The sequence below is a fragment of the Elgaria multicarinata genome, chromosome 11 (assembly GCF_023053635.1).
Source record: "Elgaria multicarinata webbii isolate HBS135686 ecotype San Diego chromosome 11, rElgMul1.1.pri, whole genome shotgun sequence".
Lineage (NCBI taxonomy): Eukaryota > Metazoa > Chordata > Lepidosauria > Squamata > Anguidae > Elgaria > Elgaria multicarinata.
Window position 1 is genome coordinate 4,119,353 of NC_086181.1, and position 18,235 is coordinate 4,137,587.

Here is an 18,235-nt window from a genome sequence, read left to right on the forward strand (position 1 = left end):
GGTTTACTGCTTCTGATGTATTGTTAGCCTTGTTATTATTAGTAATGTGCTCATCAAAATAATGTGTTGCATCTCATACTATCTGCTTGCATTTCCTTTGTTAAAGTGTGTTTTCTTTTTTCTCCTCATTTGGGCAAGACTTCCAGTCTCTGAAGGAAGCCTTCTTTTCTCTAATAACTTCCTTGACATTGCTTGTTAACTGTACTGGTGACCTCTTGGACTTGGTGCTACCTTTCCTGATCTGCAGGAAAGCTGAGCATCTAGTTAATAAGAGCCAGTATGGTGTAGTGGTTATAGTGTTGGACTGGAAGTTAGGAGATCTTGATTCTAGTCTTTGGACCAGTCATAGACTCTCAGCCCAACCTACCACACAGGGTTGTTGTTGTGTGGATAAAATGGAAAGGAGGAGGATTATGTATGCCGCCTTGAATTCCTTAGAGGAAAAAAGTGGGATATAAATATAGAAGGACCGAGGGGACAGGAGCAGGCAGAAGTAACATCGGGGCCTGCTCCTGCTGGACTCTTCCCCCCCCCCCACAGGGCAAACTGCCATCTTGGCCCTGTGGGGAAGAAGAAGGACCGAGGGGACAGGAGCAGGCAGAAGTAACATCGGGGCCTGCTCCTGCTGGACTCTTCCCCCACCCCCACAGGGCAAACTGCCATCTTGGCCCTGTGGGGAAGAAGAAGGACCGAGGGGACAGGAGCAGGCAGAAGTAACATCGGGGCCTGCTCCTGCTGGACTCTTCCCCCCCCCACAGGGCAAACTGCCATCTTGGCCCTGTGGGGAAGAAGAAGGACCGAGGGGACAGGAGCAGGCAGAAGTAACATCGGGGCCTGCTCCTCTTGGACTCTTCCCCCACCCCCACAGGGCAAACTGCCATCTTGGCCCTGTGGGGAAGAAGAAGGACCGAGGGGACAGGAGCAGGCAGAAGTAACATCGGGGCCTGCTCCTGCTGGACTCTTCCCCCCCCACAGGGCAAACTGCCATCTTGGCCCTGTGGGGAAGAAGAAGGACCGAGGGGACAGGAGCAGGCAGAAGTAACATCGGGGCCTGCTCCTCTTGGACTCTTCCCCCACCCCCACAGGGCAAACTGCCATCTTGGCCCTGTGGGGAAGAAGAAAGACCGAGGGGACAGGAGCAGGCAGAAGTAACATCGGGGCCTGCTCCTGCTGGACTCTCTCTCTCTCTCTCTCTTTCTTTGTCTCTCCTCCCTCCCTCCCTCTTTGACTCCTTTTCCTTGTGTGTCATGTCTTTATTAGATTGTAAGCCTGAGGGCAGGGACTGTCTTTTTTCCTAAGTGTAAGCCGCTCCGAAAGCCTTTTTTGGCTGAGGAGCGGGGTAGAAGTATGGTAAATAAATAAATAAATAAATAAAGTAATAAAATAAATAAATAAATTTGAATAACCTTCAAGCATTTTTAGATACTTTCTCTTTTGAAGTCAAATGTGACTGTGTTTGACTTCCTGGTAATTTTCCACTTGCATATGAATTAAATATAAAATAAATACAATTTGATATCATTATAGTCACTGTTTCCAGTAGGTTTGAAAACATCTATATCTCACACTAGGTCACTTAGGATTAAATCCAGGGCAACGTCCACTCTGTTCATTCCTATTTTTTAGGGTACTGAAAAATTAAAACTCTTCATCATGACTGGAGCATGCATTTATCCAGTTTATGTGAGGGTAATTGAAGTCAGTCATTACTACAACACTTCCTTGTTTGGATTCCTTCCTTATTTATTTATTTATTTAAATCTCCATATCTTAGGGAACAATAGCATGTCCCCAGTCCCAAATTACTTTTGGAGTCTGATAGAGTCTGATATTGTCATTCACTGTGTCCACATCATTCACATTTTAAGGTTTCTAGTTTGCTTGATGTGATGTCCTCTTTAATATACAGAGTGATACCACAATTAGTTTTGGCTCTCGCCCTAGGTGGTGAATGTGCACATTGGGTCCAGGGAAAGAGGGGTGAGTGAATGGGCAGTGGTAACAGTGACGAGGATGAGCTTGACCTGGTCAGAGATGGGAGCCCACTGACCGCCTCTTGTGCAAGAGCACTGCAAAACCTGGAGACAACACTGAAAATGGGAAAGCTGACATAGCTTTTTGTATAGAGTTGTGGAATTAATGAAAGAAGGGGTATTGAGAACTGTTCACATGCTAAGGACTCTAGAAATAAAATAATAATAAATAACAATACCCATTTATTTTACTTGTAAGAGTCCTGTGTAACTTGAAAACCTGCCTGCTGTACTGTAAACATTCATCGGCCAAATGGAAGGCATTGTCTAATTTGCTGTTTCTTGTTCTGAGATACTAAAATCCCATGATCCTGAAATAAAAGCTGTCTGTAGTAAACACACGGATTATAGCAAATACAACTGTATTTTGCTAGTGTACTGTTGTATGTATGCTACACTCCTCTTGAATTTGAAATTCGATCACATTTATGAGAAGAAATTCCCTCATCAGTTCATTCTGTTCACCCATGGCTTAGATTGTACTCTGCTAAAGTTGTGGCTGCTTCTATGAGGTGAACTTCCAAGAGGTATGATGTTCAGACTTCCTGGAAATTACGGGGTATTGCATTACATGTGCACCACATTTCAACTTCCTATTTGCTGTTGAAGTGGCTTAACTATTTGTATTACCTACATAAGTAGTTACTGAGAGCGCAAAAACCTTCAAAGCATTAGGAAAGGGTTGATATCCTCTACCCCATCTAAACAAGGAGTGGGTGGGCAGACAATGCTTAGGAAAACTAGGGATGTCAACTAAATATCTTTTAGTTGATTGACTGGCGTTTAATTGCTTAAATACAAATAAATTTGCAAATGACCAAAAGCTCATGTACATAGCTTTGGGGGGAGGTGTGTGTGTCTCTCTGTATGTGTACTAGTACATAAGTACTAAAATGGCTTCCAAAAAGTACAAATTCAGGTCAGAAATATTAGGATTTAAGAAGATGTTGATTTCAGCTGAGCCCCACTCAGCTTCAGTTGCTTGTTCTTATTGCTGGAAGGAAAAGTCATAGCGGGTTTACAGTAAGAGAAAAATCTGCTAGCTTTGGATAAAACTGAAAGCAAAAGGCAGCTTTTAAGTTGCCTTTAGTCAGCTTTTGTGGACAAACACACAAACACCTTGTATTGAGCAGTGAATGTTCTGCCTGTTGCAGGAGAACTAAAAGAAGCAGCAACTCTTCTCTCTAGTTCTGACACCATCCAACTAACTTTTAAGAGAGCAACTCATTTCTTTCCTTCCTACTTCCTTGTTCTTCCAGACCTCCATGACATATTTATTTATTTATTTATTTATTTATTTATTTATTTTATTAAATTTATATACTGCCCCATAGCCAAAGCTCTCTGGGCGGTTTACAAAAGTTAAAAAACAGTGGACGTTGAAAAAGTATACAAAATTTAAAACCATCAAAAAGATATAAAAACAACAGTTTACAGTATCCATTTTTTAAACAACAGTTCTGGGGTCCATTAAAAAAAAACACAACTTAGCATATGTTGTTAAATGCCTGGGAGAAGAGAAAAGTCTTGACCTGGCGCCGAAAAGATAACAATGTTGGCGCCAGGTGAGCCTCATCGGGGAGATCATTCCATAATTGGGGGGCCACCACTGAAAAGGCCCTCTCCCTTGTTGCCATCCTCTGAGCTTCCCTTGGAGTAGGCACTCAGCGGAAGACCTGAGATGTTGAGCGCACTGTACGGGTAGGTTCATGTTGGGAGAGGCGTTCCATCAGGTATTGCGGTCCCAAGCCATGTAGGGCTTTATAGGTTAAAACCAGCACCTTGAATTGGGCTTAGAAACGTATAGGCAGCCAATGCAAGCGGGCCAGAATCGATGTTATATGTTCGAACCTTCTGGTTGCAGTTATCAATCTGGCCGCTGCATTTTGCACAAGCTGCAGCTTCCGAACCGTCTTCAAAGGCTGCCCCACATAGAGGGCATTGCAGTAATGTAATTTGGACATCACCAGAGCATGGACAACTGAAGACATACACACAAATATGTGAGAGTTATGCTGGAATGGGTCTTCTTGCTTGTTCCTTGATTTCTTCAGTGGAGGGATGACAAATCAAATGGCACAGTGGATAAAAGAATGTTAGCTAGTAGATGAAAGTGGATGAACTGAGAGAAAGATCTGTGAGAGTCTTCATAGATGCAGCAAGTTTTAAAAGAAAGGGCGGGAAGAGGATATGTGTGGAGAAGGAAGCAAAATTTAATGATGGAAATGCAATAATGGAGTTGTCTGAAGGAGAATTTGACCTGACAAAGTGCCACCAACTTACTCTTTTCCTGTGCCTTTCAGGGCTTGATTCTCCTGGGTGAGGCGCCTCCCTCTGACTCTGTCTTGTGGGATTCATCCTACACGCTGAGTGCTGACGTCAAGGTGGAGCCGGGGATTGACAGGCTGGTAAGTACTGAGGGTGGATGAACTTGCTCAGATATCAGGCCTTTCGTTCCCCTCTCACCACCCCCACCTATGTATTGCTGAATGTCCTTTAATCGATTTCCTTGTCTTTAGAAGTGCTCTGTATATGTAGTACTTGTATGCTGCCCTACCATGAAAAAGACATAGTCAAATTTTGGCCTTTAAAAAATTAATAAAACCTCTGCTTATTGTCTCTCTGCCTTTTGTTGTTTTTGCCCCCCTTATTCGGGGGAAATCCGAGAATACATACTTTGGGGTTTCTCTATGGAGAACTGCGGGAGCAGCCAGAATTTGCAGGTGCAAGTCGTTCAGCTCAGAGTGCGTAGCACACAAGCTCTTATATGGGGGCAGATACAGGGCAAGGCATAGTGTTCCAGGTACGTATGTCACCAGATTAATTGATGCTCCCTGTTCAGCGGCTTTTCCTGATCCACAGATCGGTCAATGGAAATTGTTTCTGCATGCAGTTTGCATTTGCTGCTTTGAGCTGTGGGAAAGAGTGGTACTTTTCCTACATTTTTTTTATAGCTATAGACCAAAATATTCTGGAGAAGTTTTTTTTTTGGGGGGGGGTGGAGTCAAAATAAAACAAATAAATCCAAACAGATTGGCAAACCAAGAAATCTTCAGTATTTACTAGATTCAGAGTACCAAACAGTGGTTATGTTATTATAACCCCCCAAATACTCCTTAAAAATACTTCTTTAAAAGGTTTCATGGAATAGTTCGCAATCAGTTTTCCCTCATTATCCCTACTTAGATTGTTGGATGAAACCAGGCTTGGGCAGGGGGTGGGGGCAGGGAAACCCATAACCTCTTTCCCTAAACCTTCATCTCTTATTTATTTATTTATTACATTTTTATACTGCCCAATAGCCGAAGCTCTCTGGGCGGTTCACAAAAATTAAAACCATAATAAAACAACCAACAGGTTAAAAGCACAAATACAAAATACAGTATAAAAAGCACAACCAGGATAAAAACCACGCAGCAAAATTGATATAAGATTAAAATACAGAGTTAGAACAGTAAAATTTAAATTTAAGTTAAAATTAAGTGTTAAAATACTGAGAGAATAAAAAGGTCTTCAGCTGGCGATGAAAGGAGTAGGTGCCAGGCGGACCTCTCTGGGGAGCTCATTCCACAACCGGGGTGCCACAGCGGAGAAAGCCCTCCTCCTAGTAGCCACCTGCCTCACTTCCTTTGGCAGGGGCTCACGGAGAAGCGCCCCTGTAGATGATCTTAAGGTCCGGGCAGGTACATATGGGAGGAGGCGTTCCTTCAAATAACCTGTCCCCAAACCCTTTAGGGCTTTAAATGTCAATACCAGCACTTTGAATCGGGCCTGGGCCTGGCCTGGCAGCCAATGAAGTTGTAAAAGAAGGTTCTCTTCTGGAACACGGTCTCTGAACAAGTGGATAATATTTCCCAGAGAGTGTGAATGGCCTTATATCTGTGACTCATCCTTCCACTTGTGGCTGTGTAAGCTTGCCTATTCTTGGAGTTGAACATATATTTTTCTAGGATTGTGCATTAATGTGGTCTAGGGATTAGTATTTACTCAGTTACAGTGCTGGAACACAATTTTCAAACTAGAATCAAACATTTGTTTTAATGTTTAAAATTTCTGTTCTTCCTTTCTGACAAAATATGGTGCTCAGGGAGGCTTTCAGCATGTTCATTAAAACAATTTGAAGATGCATCGTAAAACTACCAGTATAACAGCATTAGTGCAGCTGACTTGGAGAAGCAGCCAAAACCAGTTTAAACCGTGCTACAATTGACGTGGAGGAGGAGAAAATTCTAAGAGTCAGCAGCAAATTTATAGGGAAAATTGTATCCCACCTTTTCACCTATTTTCTCAGAGTAGATCATGTGACTTCACTCCAACCTAGATATTGGCCAGGCTCTGATTGATTCAAACTCAAAGCTAAAACGGCATCAGGTTGTTTCAGATCAGCCTCTATAATGTCAACATTCTTAAGTACTAGCAGGAAATGTTAAATACGTGGATGACCAGGCACCCAAGACCTTCCTGGCTATGCCTAGACATCTCTTAGGGTGCTTATTATTTGTCACAGCATTTATTTACTTGTAGTTACTTTAACTGGCCTTCTTGCAAAGTGGGGGTGGGAGCATCTGTATTATTGAGAGTATGGCAGAACCCAGTGGTGGAGCACATGGTTTGCATGCAAAATGTTCCAAATTCAGTCCCTGTTATTTTGGGTAGCAGAACTTGATAGCCGAGACCTTCATCTATTGGCGGGTATAGACATGTAATAAATAGTAAATAAATAAATCTGGTTAAGATCGCTACTTAAGCCCATGAAGAACTTTCCCAGTACGAGTAGAAAATGCTATTTGTTTGTTTTTATAAATATACCTCTGGTCTGGCTCTATATAAGGCAGCTTCGTATTTCCTGGCCCACAAAAATTGTGCAGATGTGATGATAACGTATGTCAGCTATGTTTGACTAGGCAGGTTGCAGGATTGTAGCCATGTTAAATTGTGCCTGTGCACCTCTTTCCTTAGAGCAGATGGAGCGACAACACTGATTGCCAAAAGACTGCAGCTAATTTTCATGCTTTTGATCAAAGATCATTAACATGCAAATTACCATTTTCAGAATAATGCATGCAAATGCTAAATACACTTACGATCCAGGCTGCAAACTTATATTTGGTGGTGGAGCTGGATGTAATCTATAGCTTTATTAATGTGACAGTGCTACTTTCAACTTCGAAAAACACAGGTCAACCCTTGAAATATCTTGAGATGCAGGTGTTGATATCACGAGATATATGGAAAAAGTAAAGATTCTGGTAATCAGTGCTCACATTTGCAGCCCCCCCCCCCCGCTCTAAAAGGCTACAGGGGGGCCATGATTGGCTAAAATTGGCAGAAGTCAGAGAGTAGATTTAATTAAGGGCCTCTCTATCCTTTCCCACATTGAGTGCTGCTGGCAATATTCCTATATAAAGATATAAGGAGCTGCCTTGCAGATAGTTAGATTATTGCTGCATATAGGATAATGCTGCCTAGTCTGATAGTCATTGGCTCCAGCATTTCAGACAATGCTCCTTCCCAGTGAGGACACCTGGCATTTATCAGTCTGAGGTGCCAGAGATTAAACTGTATGAAAATCATTTAGAGTGCAACCACTCCCTTTTTGAGGTGTGCAGCAGGACTCACATTGTTGTGGACACTTACTCACTGCTTGGAAATCCCATCTTGGTACCATACGTCAGTGGATGTTTCAGCTGCTTTTGGGATGGGACCTCATCCCGGGATCTACCTCTTCAAGAATCTCTCTTCCTGTCTACTTGCCTTTTAAAAATATCTTCATACTATTGCTGCATATAACTGAGCGTGTACACACACAAAAAGCATGCTGTGCAGGGCATAACAGAACAGATCCATTTATTATTAGTATTAGTATTAGTATCCTGCCTTTTGCCCAATACTGGGCCTCAAGGCGACCTTACAAAATTTAAACCATATACATTTTAAACCTAGGGAAAGAAATGTACAAAAATAAAAATAAAATAAAAATACAATATTAAAACATTAAACGTTTTAAACACACAACGGTTTTACAAGACCTTAACATAGATGGAGGACCAGATTATTCTCCAAAGGCCTGTCAGAACAAACAAGTTTTTGCCTGCTTTCGAAAGCACATCAAAGAGGGAGCCAGCCTAGCTTCCCCGGGAACAGAGTTCCAGAGCACTGGAGCAGCCACCGAGAAGGCCCTCTCCCATGTTCCCACCAAGCTCACCTGTGAAGATGGTGGGACTGAAAGAAAGGCTCAAAGCACAGGCAGGCTTATAAGGGAGAAGACGGTCTTAGGGTTAGAAGCTTGTGGAAGCCTGTTCATTGGGCCTTGTACTCCAGCATGCTCAGCAGTTTTCTGGGTTAGCACATGGGCACTTTTTAGAGGGCTGGAAAAATAACAAAGAGTCTTGTGGCAATTTAAAGACTAACCCAGGTATTATGCATAAGCGTCCATAGACTAGAATTTGCTTCATGAGATGTTTGAAGTGTTCTTCTTTGTAAAAAGGCTGGTATTTTTTGCATTTCCATCTTACCACACTACTCATCGTAATTCTTCCCTCTATACCCATGTGTATGTGTGGCTGCCAACAGAGAACAACACTCCATCTATCTGATGTAGTGGAATCTAGTCCACAAAAGCTTGTGCCATAAGAAATCGGTTAGTCTTTAAGGTGCCACAAGACTCATTTGTTGTGTTTTCTGCAACTGTCACACAGCGAGCTTTCTGAAAATAAGCAGACTGAACGGACGGTGGAGTTCCCCCTTGTCTGTCTGTATAGCATTCTTCCCACCCACCCCTCTTTTAAAAGGTTTAGTTTTTGTGTGGATTCATTGAATTTTGTTAATTTAAAGAGTGCCATAAATATATTGTTTCATTTATTGTGCATTTAAAAATGACATTGAAACAGAACATGCATCTAAATTCAGATATTCAACCCTGAATATACCTGTCTGAATGCGACAATAATTTACAACTGATTTAGTCAAATCAGTTGTAAATTATTGCTCCATTTCAGCTATCCCTTCAAATATGTAATTCCAATGTTGTTGGGTTATTTTTCTCCCAAGTTTCTTGCAGGGTTAACTTGGTTTTAAAAAAAGGATTCAAGTGTTTAGAGACTTTGCACTTATTCCTTGCTTAGACTCTTAAAGTGTCTGAAAATAATTATGTGAAAGAGTTAACAAACCATTGTTTCAAAGAAATGAACAGCATGTCGATCAGCTTTAAAAGGTCTTTCCTAGGAAACAGCAAAGTGTGCTAATCATAGACTAGTTGAGCTGGAAGGGGTCCATATGGCCATTGAGCCCAATCCCCTGCTCAGTGCAGGAATCTTGGCATGGTATTCCTATGTACACCTATATCTTCTGAAATTTACTATAGGAAGAGGCTCTCAGCTATGAAAGCTGCCTTCCATAACAAAATGATAGATTCATGATGAACATTAAAAAGAGAGAGATCTGCCTGGCTGCCTTTTGCTCCAAAACAAAGCAAAGTTTCCCTTGAAGAATGCTTGTGAAAGCTGAAGGAAATGCTTTCACAATCGGTGTCCCTAATTCACTGGGGTATTGAAGTCACCAACCCATGTACCAGCCTCTTGTACTCCCTGTTGCTTAGAAACAAAAAGACAGCTGTTGCAGAGATAGTAATCTAAACTCCTGGACTTCCAGATGCCAAGTCACTCTAGGTGTTTCTATTGCCATGTCAAGGTAAAACACAGAAACAATGTTCATCTTTCTAGGGAATCAATGTCTGACAGAGTTTTTCTCTTTCCCCACACCCCTCTACAGGGCACCTGCATCGCCCAGCCATCAGAGAACTTTCGTACATCCATTGGCAATACCCAAGAGTCCCTACCTGCCAAAACCTGTGGAGTGCCGAGACCAGTCAATGGAGTTATTAACACGTAAGGATCTCTCAGAGACCCCCATGAGAGAATATATGGTCAGTCAATGCTCTTCAATGGGCATTTTCAACAAGTCCCATGATGGAACTAGGGCTAATAATTTTGTCTGAGTCAAACTATTTCTGCAGTTCATAACATTTATTCAGCATCAGTTTATAGTGGTCCAAGTAGAATAGGAGATCAATTAAGGGTCGGAGCAAGACTTTATTAAGGACTTTGGGCAGGAAAATGGGGTCGAGAATGGGCTTCCTATATTCCTCAGTCGCTGCGTTCAGACAACACAGTCAATGGTGGGGTAATAATCAACTCAACATTTGTTTACCTAGGGGGGACTCCACGCAACAGGATAATAATCAACCGTGGTCTGGGTTAGGAGTTGACTATTAGTCCACACTGACTTGACTCACTCTTCCCCCGCCTTCTCTCCCCCATCAATCCTCCCGCTAGTATCCCATGAGCAATTGCTGCTGAAAATCTATCCTACTGGCTGGATTAGAATGGCAGCCACAGCTTTGCCTTGAGACTCTGTGGCTGATGAAATAAGCAAGGAAATAACCAATGGTACCCTCCACACAACATGATAACTAACAGTAGTTCAAATAGCCAATTCTGCACAGTGTTGGTTATTTCGGCCCACTAACCAACCACTGTTTAAAAACTCCCTCCACACAACATGATAACCCATAGTGAGTTAAATAACCCACCATTGATTATTTAAACCACCATGGGCTATCATGTTGTCTGAACCCAGTCAGTGGAACTTAATTTCTAAGGAGTGACATATTAACCAAGGATTTACGGTGTTAGTCAGGTTTTGGCTTTAGTCTCTTACTACAAATGTGGAATTACTGGGTGGCCTTGGGAATGTTGCTCTCTGTTTTAAAACAGTGGGAGCCTAGTTAAGTTTAATTGATAGGATTTGCGATTTACTGTTTTACTCTGTACAGCACCATGTACATTGATGGTGCTATATAAATAAATAAATTAATAATAATAATAATAATAATAATAATAATAATAATAATAATGATGGTTGTGATGGAGGTCACAAGACAAAATGACCTAACATGTTCCTTTTCTATTCTCGGGCAGTCTGCAGCCAGGCTTAACAGAGCATGCTCAGGGAGACGGCTCAGATGCTGAGGAGCTGTTGCGTAAAAAGCAGAGACTAAATGCCATGTCCTCAGCCCCTGATGGAACCTGTGTAGCAGCCCGCACACGCCCTGTCCTCAGCTGCAAGAAGCGGCGTCTCGTTCGGCCCAGCAGCCTAGTGCCACTCTCCAAAAAGGTCAGCATAGAAGAAGACGGTATCATTTCTGTATTTCACTTGGTAACAAGAATCATTATGAAGAATGAGGGTGGTAGGTGAGAGATCTACAGCTGGGAGTGAAAAGAATATGGTGGTCCAATGTAGGAAAGACCTAAATATGAGTATCCCCATTTTGGTCTTAGTACCAAATTCACTGGGAAATCTGTTCACCAAAGCCCTGTGCTGTGTGATTAAGTAAAGCTTGTCAGGCTTTGGGCTGGTGGCGTTTCTTAGGCCTCCCCTCCCAGTGCCTCTCTTGGATTGCATAGAGTGGGAAGGTAGCTTATGCCTTGGCCTGGTAACTAGAGAATGGGCAAAAGAAAGAGCTTTTGCCTTCCTTAGCAACTGTCTCTTCTGCTCTATGGAGGCCAGCTTCACAGTTTTTCAGATCCTTGCTATGTACTGTGTTGGTCTTGAGCCAGTGACCCCCCATTTCTAGAGTAGGGATGAATATGCCTCTGTTGCAGGATTACCGAGAGGATAAGTAAGTAAGGGGTGGTAAAGTGCCTTTCAAAGAAAAAATGTACTATGTTGATACCAGGATCCTTTTCCCCAGCAGGTTTAAGGGATTGGCTTGCAGTGTTGCAGAAAGTTGAACATTTGAATTCAGAATGTCTTTGATTGTATAGAATTAATGGAGGACACTTAGGGAGGGCTGTGTCATCTGTACTAAAAAATAAAGCAAAAGTTATGTACCAATTTGTGTTTCAAAAATAGCTGAATTTAACTCTGTAAATACTGTCACTTTGTGCAAATTTTACATATATAGATGATTCTTCTTTGCTAGTTAGAAAGAGGGACAATGGAACCAACCCAGAGTTTTAAACCCTGGTTTGTTGTTGACTAAAACTCTGGGTTGTTTCTTCCTCAACAATCCAGAGTGCCAGAACTTTATTGAGTTGTTTGCTAGACTAGATGCAAAGTGGAACTGCTCGCACATGGCCCCAACTAACCATGGGTTAGTTAGTTAGTTAATTAATTAATCCATGGTTGCTCATTACATACGAACCTGGTCAGAGGGTCTACTCATTGGATACAGTCTTTGCTGTTATCAGAATTGTGAAAAGCGTTTTAAGAGCTGCTTCTGCTTTTTTAAAGAAGTTGTGTATATGTGTATATGGTTCATATGGGAAAGAGCCATTTTCATGAAATGGGAAATGCAGCTTCATTGCTCATTAAGAGACAGCATTTGGGGGACAGACCACATTTGCCCAGGATACTCCATGGGGCTTCTGAGCCCAAAGCTGTGTACACGAGAACTGATAAAAGTTGGAAAAGGGTGACTGTGCACATCTCCTGAGGGATAATCCAAAAGGCTGTCAGTGGCTGTACAAGAAACAAGCAAGCGGACTTTTCCTAGTTCTGCAGATATTCAAGTCATTTCAACCGTTGCTTCTTGTATCCAGGTTCATCGCAATAGCATGGGTCGGTGCAGTTGTGATGTGAACCCCATGTGTGTGCTCTGTGGCACTCGGAGTTCAGTGCCTCCAGAAATCCAGTATGAAGCCCCTTTGATGGAGCGTCTCTCACAGTTGGACTCCTGCATCCACCCTGTCCTCTCATTCTCAGATGGTAAGAGACATGCTGTTCAAAGGCCCTCTATTAAATTTGAAAACCATAATCTGAAATTATCCCCTTCCCCAGCCTAGTGTGACAACCAATATCCAGGGCAATGGAGAGGTCCTTTTTATCCAGCCGTGCAGGCTTTGGGAACCATGTTGATATTGGCTGTTTCCCTCTTCTGGTAGAGAGGCAAGCTGGCACCTGGTTTGCAGAGCTTGACCAGTTTTTGGACAAGAAAGTGCCTGGGAAGGGATTTGTTTTGGCTCTCCTAGGGCTCTGAGCCACGCTGGCCCCAATTCCCAGGCATTCCTGACCTAGTTTGCCGATGGCTGTGCTGCATGGCATGCACTGCAGGAGTCCTAGTCGGTATCATTTAAACAGTTAGGCAAGCAAGCGTCTCTCCGCCGAGTTCTTACTCCACTACAAGAGTTGGTTCATTAGGTGTTGTGCCCTCATCTGGACGATTTGGTATCTGACTGGAAATTTCCAGATGACGTAATAACATCATAACAACCTTGGTGAAAAGGATGTTAATCAGGGCTTTAAAAACTGTTGAGAGAGCGCCATCTGCGGGCCCTCGAGAGACCGGCTGCTTTGAAATACTTGGCTAGATAGAGATGCTTGTCTGTTCCTCACTCAGCAGGTCACGATGCTGTTTTGGTGCAGTCAGACGTTGGCTAGCAGTGTAGCAGGGATCTTGAGGAAGAGTAAACTAGATGGTTGCGTTTTCAGCTGGACTGGCAGATCAGGGGGAATTACTCGTCTTAAAGGAGCAGTGTGCTTTCTTTTCTCCCTCGTATATGCATACACAGCTGCAGATACAGATACAAATGCAGATAGAGAGAGCGCACACCCATAATGCCACCCCCTTGGATACCTGTATACTCTGTGGCTAGCAGCAGTCGCCTCCCCTTGTTGTGTCTAGTACATAGCTGTGGTTCAAAGGAACCACAATTGTCGATTGTTCAGAATACACTTGCGGTGTGTGTCTGTATATTCTTCCCCCTTTCAGCTTGGCACTTAAGCTTCTTTCTATTAATATCCCCAACTCACACTGTCTCATCAGCTGCTCTCCTGTTGCCTTTCTACCTTAAGCTTCTGCCCTTGTTAACAATTTCATTGATTTATTAACAATGCTTGCATACAGCCCATCAACTGACATTATCTGGATGGTTATCAATCAATATTTAAGACTATAAAAATAAAATAGATAGGAATTACACAAAACAAAGCTAACTACAGTATAAAACTGAAATAAATAAAGGCAGCAGCAGCCCACACAAATTAATCTAGTAGAGAAAATGCACGAAAATGTCTTAAGATTAAAATGCCTGGGAAAATTGAAAGGTTTTTCTCTGGCACCAAAAAGACCATAAAACAGTCCCAGGCTAGCCTCTCTGGAGATAACATTTCACAATCTTCTCTTGTCCTCTAACCTCTGCTTCAGTGTTTTGTGCCTGGTCGTTATTGTTGTGTCTGAGTGTTGCTTGAAGTCCAGTGAATTCTTTTCTACTTCAAGGTCTGGGTGGGGGCAGAACCCATCAGTCTCCCCCAGTCAAAAAAACAAACAAACACCTGTCCAAGATACTCCTTTCTCCCTCACAATGTAAGATAGGTGGATGTCGCTTGCAAAACCCAATCATACATGCTTATGGGCAAGCAGATTTATTTATTTATTTATTTATTTATTACATTTTTATACCGCCCAATAGCCAAAGCTCTCTGGGCGGTCCACAAAAATCGAAAGAACAGGGATTGAAAGAACAGGGATGGAGCATGGTTGTGTATATAACACGCTCACAAGTCTGAATACTGGATGTTGAGGATCATTGCCCCAGTGCAACATGGCAATCAGTGTTGGGGTTAACATTCCTGTGATTCCTTGCCAGACAAAATGCTGGGGTGGTTAGATTTCCCATTGATATTAGATCACATCTTTCCTAAACAGTATGCAGATCTGATCCCTAAGCATGTTAAGGCACAACTAATTAAAATATTATTTACACTGTTAATTCATTTTTGCATCTCTTTGTCGCACTGTATGCCTTTTGCATGTTTTCCTTTTTTCCCTTTCCTTTCTTTTTTAACCTGTAGAGGAGGGATTGTCCATAAGATACGACCAGCAACCACGACAGTTTGCCAGGTTAAGCGTGGTCTTATAGGAACAACCTGTACATCGCACAGTTATTATTTTCTCTTCCTTCCCGTGTTGCTTCGTTCTTTTCCCTTTGTCCTGGCCCAGCCCCATCCTCACAAAAACAAAACAGCAAACAAAAATGAAATGACTGTGACTGATAGTGGAAGTAAGATCTGGGAGCCCACAGCAGTTTGTTTTCATCAGGTGGAAATAAAATGCTTTTGTTTGGTAGGTAGAGTGTAAATAGTCATTTTTGTGAAATGATGAAATTGGTTCTTCATTTACGCAGAAACCCCTTCTTTAACTCGGTATATCTGAAAGAAGCATTGATTTCGTATAGAAATTAACAGTAGGGCTAACATGCTTATATCTAGGTTATTTTATATTTACTTTGTTATTATTTAAGAGAAGAGAAGGTTAGTATTTGCCATCAAAACATTTTTTTTTTAATTATTTAAATCTGAAGGGTGGAGTGAAATTTAATCGTTGATTTTTATGCACCTAGCAAACATATTGACCTTGTTTCGGATGCCTAGCTAAACCATGGTGGATTATTATTATTGTGGGTGGTTTTGGGGTGGTTCAGTCCAAACCTGGAGTGTTTTTTCCGTCATGTTTTTTTTTTTTTTTAAGTCTCCCTGAGACTTCATGGCTTGTAGTAAGGTTGTTTAGGGTGGCTTGTTCTGACATCCAAACCCTTCAGGGTGATTTTTATTGTGGGTTGTCAGGAGCAGCTGGGGAGCCGCCTGGCAAGAGTGGCAAAAAAACAGCTGCTATTCATGATCTCGCTAGCATGCCACCATTCTCCCCCATTCCTTCTCAGAGTCCTCTAGGTCAGGATGGATTTTTTAAAATAAAATTCCATAGAAACTTTGAAGAAAAGATACCTGTCACTTTTTTATTTTTTTTAAAAGAATTGGTCCTGTGCAAGTGGGCAAGAATGAATGTCCACTGCTAGGAATTTTGCATAATTTCCCCTTCAGTTTTGCTGCTCTGCCTTAAAATTTGCATAATTTCCCCTTCAGTTTTATTTATTTATTTATTTAAAACATTTATATCCTGCCCTATATCATTAAGATCTCAGAGCGGCGTGCCATGAAATTTGTGTCTTTTTAGCAATCTGCTTCACTTGTCTGCCTTGAAATTTGCATATATTTACTGCTCTGTCACTCTTAGCAAGTGGAGGGAAGCGACAAGCACAAAGGTGTGGGGAGAGTCAAAAGTGAAGCTTTAGGGGGTGGGTTTGCTTGACTAAGCAGCAAATAGCAGCAAATTGTGAACGCATTTCATAAGGGCTCAACATTATTTCCTTTTTGCGATCTGATGCAGGAGGTGGTGGGAGTTTTACTTAGGAAGCATTGAAGTGGAGCATGAAATTGGCCAGAGGGTGTTACGGCTGTGCAGGGTTCAGTAGCGGACAGCCAGTCCTGCACACTTGCACAAGACCCCTAAAATAAAAATCTAAGAAAAAGTTTGCAAACATGTGCCTGCATTCATAAGGGCTCAGAAACTTAAATCCCTTTAGCAATCTTATACAGGAGGGTTGGGGAGTTTCCCTTTTAAGTGGGCAACTCACCTATTCTGGGATGGAAATTGAGGGTGGGGATCTTGAGTCCCCCCGGCTGGCTCTTCCTTTGTCACTAAGGAGGCCTGTCTCTTGCTTTGAGAGCCACTGGTCTGGACAAGCTCTAGGTGACTTAAGCCAGAGGTGGAACATAATTTTCATGTATTTATTTCATGAATATCTATTTGTGTATTTATTTTATTTCACGTCCAGCACTTTCAGTCCCAGTGGGAAGATTCCAAATAGAAACCTCAAAGAATAAAACAATAAAAATATCCAAATGTAAAATTGCATAAAATACATAAATATGTATTATAATAAATGCAGCATCCCAATATTTATTTTATTTATTTATTTATTTATTTATTACATTTTTATACCGCCCAATAGCCGAAGCTCTCTGGGCGGTTCACAATATAAAAACAGTATAGCACGAGCATGTTAAAATGTACTTGAAGATCCAGGTTCTTGCTATCTACTGAATGGGATGCAGTGACTGGACCAGTCTGGCCTTCAGGAGGGGTTCCATAAACGTGGATTCCACTCGCATAACTTCTGAGGGCTGGAGAACCTTGTGCAGGACTTCAGAATCTGGCCAGAAAGCACAAGTAAATACATCTGGGCTACGCTCGCCCTGCAGATATCTGAGCTCCAAATCATTTAGGGCAGCCTTCCCCAACCTGGTGTTTTGGACTATAACTCCCGCCATTCCTGACCATCGGCCATGTGGGCTGGGGCTGATGGGAGCGAAGGTCCAAAACATCTGGAGGGCATCGGGTTGGGTAAGGCTGATTTAGGGCTTTAAAGTTTAGTCCAAGCACCTTGACTTGGGCCTGAAATGAACTAGTAGCTAGTGAGTTGATGTAAAGTCAGGGTTTTATGCTCTAAACACCACAACCTCTTTCATATGGGCTTGATCCTCAGGTCCTTAAACTCCCAATTTGTTAATGCTACTTTTGAAAGTGTATGGAAGAGTCACTTGTGGACTGATGATCTGTAAAAATGGTTATGTCAGAAGCCACCGTTGGCTGTGGTTCTGGGTGAGGGTTGGCTAGCCGCCAGAGAGAGCTTGGCTGTTCTAGACTCCTCCTTATTCCCCTGTTTTTCCTGTGCCTGGCTTGTCTCATTTTTCATATAAGGAGATGGATAAGCGCAGCTCTCTCCACCCCCCTTCCCACTGCCACATGCATCAACAAGTCCAAGTCAAGTTTATTGTACTTAGCAACCAGCCACCATACAGCTTCACATAGATGTGTTTCCTTCCTTCCTTCCTTCCTTCCTTCCTTCCTTCCTTCCTTCCTTCCTTCCCTCCCTCCCTTGGCCTTTGTGCGCAAGAGCAGGGCCAGCGCAAGGAATTTAGCAGTTCTAAAAGTTACATATTTGTTAAAACCATTCAATAAAAAACATCAACAGTGACACAGCTGCCTGCATGCTGGAAGCAGGATATGTTGTTAAAGATTAAGTCTCTATGCAAGTGTACTTAAATTGTGTAATTTGCTGCATTTTTTTCTTGGTTGCTTGATGCAGCACTTTAGGTATCCATAGAAGCTTTAACTGTAGGGCCGTCTTTCCCTTGGTCACATGGCTTAGGAGACATCTGTGATACGGTTTTTCCTGACCTCCACTAATACTTGCTTGAGTAATCCGGCGTTCTTTGCTTTATAGGCAGTTCTAACTGCCTCTGGTGGTGTTTTCTCACTCTCTCTTGTCCTTCTTGGTCACCTATGAGTCACCAGATGTATG

The 18,235-nt window shown here is 42.3% G+C and overlaps 1 protein-coding gene across 4 annotated transcripts in view; it reads left to right on the plus strand.

The window, feature by feature from the left end:
• Positions 1-18,235, plus strand: part of KANSL1 (KAT8 regulatory NSL complex subunit 1) — a 179,688-nt gene that overhangs the window by 138,361 nt on the left and 23,092 nt on the right. For all 4 annotated transcript variants that reach the window (XM_063138704.1, XM_063138703.1, XM_063138705.1 and 1 more), the window contains 4 exons: positions 4,337-4,441; positions 9,804-9,919; positions 11,012-11,207; positions 12,635-12,800. In XM_063138704.1, coding sequence (XP_062994774.1) covers positions 4,337-4,441; positions 9,804-9,919; positions 11,012-11,207; positions 12,635-12,800 — 583 coding nt within the window. The remainder of the gene's footprint in view (positions 1-4,336; positions 4,442-9,803; positions 9,920-11,011; positions 11,208-12,634; positions 12,801-18,235) is intronic.